Source organism: Nannospalax galili, unplaced genomic scaffold, assembly GCF_000622305.1.
Source record: "Nannospalax galili isolate Female #2095 unplaced genomic scaffold, S.galili_v1.0 scaffold341, whole genome shotgun sequence".
In the NCBI taxonomy this organism is placed as follows: domain Eukaryota; kingdom Metazoa; phylum Chordata; class Mammalia; order Rodentia; family Spalacidae; genus Nannospalax; species Nannospalax galili.
This window is the reverse complement of record NW_008346082.1, coordinates 298,204-302,492: the sequence shown is the minus strand read 5'-3', so window position 1 is coordinate 302,492 and position 4,289 is coordinate 298,204. Positions and strand designations below refer to the sequence as shown.

The following is a 4,289-nucleotide window of genomic DNA, read 5'->3' as shown; positions in this document are numbered from 1 at the left end:
CTTTTTGGTCTTTTTGAGACAAGGTCTCCCTGTAGCCCCAGCTGTCCTGGAACTCACTATGTAGACCAGGCTGGCCTTGAACTCACAGAGATCCTCCTGCCTCTGCCTCCCTTTGGAATGTAACTCAAGTCAGGGCCCCATCTTTGGAACCCTCTCCCTCTCCTGCCCATTAGCACCTCACACTCAACCCCAAACCTTATACATATCCTAAATGTAGTAACAGTCTCCTCTCCATTTTCAGAGCAAGGATTAAGTGAGGTGGATGGTAAATTTCATCTCCCATCCCCAGGGTGACTCACTACTTGATCGCTGTATATTCTAAGAGCTGGCACCAAATGGAATTACAAGGCTAAGTCCTAGGGGGAAGTCGTAGGTGGTTTTGATTTACCCACTGTCTTGGATTACTTGTGTAAGCTTGCCCTAGCTGGCATTACAAAGAGGAAACCATGTATGTCCTGGTACTAGAGAGCCCTAGCTAGGTCCCCATCTCTCCTAATCTCCAAGCTTAGGGCTCCTCTCCAGTGCCTTAGCTCCTCTAAAGTCCTCTAAATTCACACTCACATCAGTGGCCTTCTTCTCAGCCTGCTCCAGTTTCTCCTGGGCATCCTTCACAGACTCAGAATACTTTTCCACCTCATCCTCTGTCCCCTTCAGCTTCTTCTGGAGGGCCTGTTGCTCTTCCTCCAGCTGTGGAAGAGGGGACAGGGTTAGCCAGGTCTGGGTGTCCAGAGGAAAGGAGGAAGGGCTTGGGGTGGGGGGGGGTGTTACTAGGAGATTGTTAGGGAAGAGTACGGATAAAAGGAAGGACAATCCAGTAAGGAGTGTTGGGGGACCCTGGGAGAAGAGAGTATCAAGTCCCAAGGGACAGGACTCAGTGCTGCTTTGCAAGGGCAGGAGAGGTAACTGGGGACTCTCAGGCTATAGTGGGTGGGGTTTTGAAAGCTCTAGCTAGGGCAGGAGAGGGTCCGGTGAAGGCCCAGCTCCCACATTGGTGGGAAAGCCTGGGAGAGCAGGCCCAAGGCTGGGGTTGGGAAGGCGACACTGGGCCCCACCTGCTTGCAGCGGTCCTCAGCTTGCTTCTTGTCGGCTTCGGCCTGTTCGGCGCGGTCGATGGCATTCTCCTTGTCCAACTTCAGCATCTGCATCTTCTTCTTGATGGCGTCCATGGCTGCGGTGGGGGGTGGGCCGGTCGGCGGTCGGTGAGGACTCGGTGGACTGGGCTGGCTGTGAGCACTGGACTCACGGAGGACACGTCAGGAGGACCAACGAGGACTGGGATGTCCCAGCCCTGCGGGCGCCTAAAAGGCGGGGAGGGGCCGGGCGGAGCCGGGGACCAGGACCCTCCCCCACCGCGGCCGAAACCTTGTAGGGGCAGAAGCACTGCAGGGCCGGGGGGGCGCGGCCGCCCTGTGCGCCCACCCCCTCGGGTCCGCCCCCTCGGGTCCCGCCCCTGCCTCTCCGCCTCCCAGGCAAGCCGTCGGAAGGGAAACCAGCCCACTGTGAACTGTAGAAACCTTGGGCTGCGGAGGGGACCGGACTCGGGCCGGGGGCTCTGCGCTTCCTCTGAGTGACAGCCGGGGCCCAGTGGCAGCTGTGGCTGGGGCCCCCGGGGCTATTTCAGGGCGTGAGCTCACGGCAGCTGCCCTGGCCCAGGGACCCGCGTGCCCCCCCTCAGCTAGCAGCAGCCGCTGCCCTTAATTTAGAAGTTTCCTCTAAATCCCTCCAGATTAAATGTCTCTTGGGAGGGCAGATCTTCTGCGGGCCTCGAGTGCCTCAGTTTACCCTGGGTTTCAGACTCCAGGTTTGCCCTACCGACATGGAAGTGCTAGTGGAGCCTCATCTTGTGCTTGGGGAAACTGAGGCAGGAAGCCTGCTGTCCCGGAGGGAGGGCCTGGTCTTTACCACCCCGGCGTCCCCTCCCAGCCCCGGGCCCTGGAGCCAGTCCTCAGCAGGCGGCCTCCTGCCCCGCCCCCCACGTGCCCCGCATACTTTCCACGCGGCTGCGGCGGGCCTGGCCAGGACCCGCTCCCCACCCCCCCCACTCCCACCCAGGACGCGGCGCTCCCGCCCCTTGGGCGCTGTCTGCTCCTTTCTCGCCCCTCGCTCTCTCCCCCGCGCCCGCCCTTCTCCTCCCCTTCTCCCAGGAGAGCGGATTCAGCTCTCTTCCCCAGTGAGCCAACTTTACTCCGAAATTTCTTTTCTGCCCTTTTTTGGGATGTTTCCCTGTGGGGAGGCGGGGCCCGGACGCCGGGGAGACTTAGGGAGAATTACGCAGCCATCCGGGAGGCGGGCGGTGAGAGGTCCCCTCCGCCTGAGGCCTCAGAAACCGCTGGGAGCAGGGAGCTGGGATCGGGAAGCGGGGTGCAGGGGCGGGGGAGGAAGTGCAGAGGCGCCCGGGAGGAGGGAGCTCACCGAGGGAGCCTGGGAGCCGCTCGCTTCGGCTTGGCGCGGAGGGGCGGGGGGCCTGGGACTTCCTGGCGGGCTGGGGACCGTGGGAATCCTAGGCAGAGGGCCAGCCCGTGGGGAGGGGGCACGAAATGAATTCGGATCTGCTTTGCTGCCTGCTTACTAGACTCGGAACACACCTGACCTGAATGTTGACTCCAACCCACCGCTGTGTGTTCCCCAAACTCGAAAGACAAAGGCGTCTCAAGACATCTAATATGCCTATGCCAGACCCATGCCGTCTCCTTGCTACGATTAGATTCCTCCTTGAAGTCCAATGGGACTCCGAGTGTGCCTTGCAGCACACCCCCTTGTTTCTCAGTCTGTTGTGGCCTGGCACCTGGTTCCCCAACTCCTTCAAAGACTTTTTTTTTGTCTTTTTGAGACAGGGTCTCCCGGTAGCTCCAGCTGGCCTGGAACTTACTATGTAGACCAGGCTGGCCTCTGCCTCACAAGTGCTGAGATTAAAGGCGTTTGCCACCATGTCCGGCTTCAAAGACTTTTTTTTAAGTTAATGGAATAGATCTGAAATTCTCCAGTGCCTCCCTAATCCTTTTGTGCACTCAAGATATAAAAAAATAATAAAAAAAAATCCACATTTCTTAATATGGTGTAGCTCTCTCTCCCTTTGTTTGGGCCCCTGCCTACCTACCTCTCTATCCTCTTCCCCACCTTACTCCCCATACTCAGACTTTGCTTCATCTTACGTTCATACTGACCTATGTACAGGAGCTGGAAATAGCCCTACCTTTCTTAATAGTGTCCTCATTTTATGCATTCTGTTCCCTCTCCCTAAAATGCCCTTCCCCTAAGTTGACTCCTAGTGGCCTTTAAGCTCAGATCAAATGTCAGCTCTTCTGGGAAGACTTCCCTGGACTCTTCCCCTCCTGGCCCCTTCTACCTAATAGATGCTGGTCTGGTTCCTGGTGTAAGCTTTGGTTCTTATCCTAGTCCTATGCCACAGATTCATTTTCCATTCTGAATCCTTAGTGCTATCACGGTACCAGGTGTACAGTAGTACTTGCTAAACAGGCTCTGGGCACACAAATTAATATGATGAGGACATGGAGGAACCCTTGTTCTTGGTGGTGTGCTTCCCAACTTTTTTCAGTGTTAGAATGCCTTCCTTATTCTCCTAGAAACTACTGACGATCCCAAACAGTTTTTGTTGAGGTAGATTATATCATACATCGATACTTGCCATTTCAAGGTGGGAACTGAGAAAATGCAAAAATATTTTTTCATTTGTTAAACATAACAAAAGTAAAAGCTAAGGATGTATCTTAGTTGGCCGTGTGCTTGACTAACATGCACTAAGATGTAGATTTGATTCAAGGCACCACATAAATGGATGGGGTGATACATACCTGTAATCCCAGCACTAAGGAGGTAGAGGCAGGAGGATCAGAAATTCCAGGTCATCTTTGGCTATATATCCAGTTCAAGGCCAGCCTGAACTACATGAGATCTTGTTTCAATTAATAACCAAAAAAAAAAAAAGCAAATAAACCTATTGTGCAATGACCACCTTAATATAAATTTTTAAAATATTTTATTTATTGTTTTTATTTTATGTGTATGTGTGTATTGCCTGCATGTATGTGAGTGTACCCGTGTCGTGCAATGCCATGGAGGTCAGAAGAGGGCGTCAGATTCCCCTGGAACTGGAGTTAAGGACAGTTCATAGCCGCCATGTGGGTGCTGGGAATAGAACCCGGGTCCTCTGCAAGAGCAGTCAGTGCTCTTAACCACTGAGCCACCTCTCCAGCCCCTAAATAATGTTTTAAATAAAAAAGAAATATACCCAACTTCCTCAAATTACTGAAGCATAACAGTCATTTCTG

At 54.1% G+C, this 4,289-nt stretch overlaps 1 protein-coding gene across 4 annotated transcripts in view; it reads right to left on the bottom strand.

Moving 5' to 3' along the window:
* Tpm2 (tropomyosin 2) overlaps positions 1-1,406 on the bottom strand; it is an 8,239-nt gene extending 6,833 nt beyond the window's left edge. For 2 of the 4 annotated variants that reach the window (XM_008842377.1, XM_008842373.2), the window contains exons 1-2: positions 1,053-1,406; positions 562-687 (exon numbers count right to left, since the gene is read on the bottom strand). In XM_008842377.1, the coding sequence (XP_008840599.1) occupies positions 562-687; positions 1,053-1,166 (240 nt within the window). In that variant the 5' untranslated portion in view covers positions 1,167-1,406. The remainder of the gene's footprint in view (positions 1-561; positions 688-1,052) is intronic. The other 2 variants (XM_008842376.2, XM_008842374.3) reach the window with 2 other exon arrangements.
* Between the last annotated feature and the right edge of the window lie 2,883 nt (positions 1,407-4,289).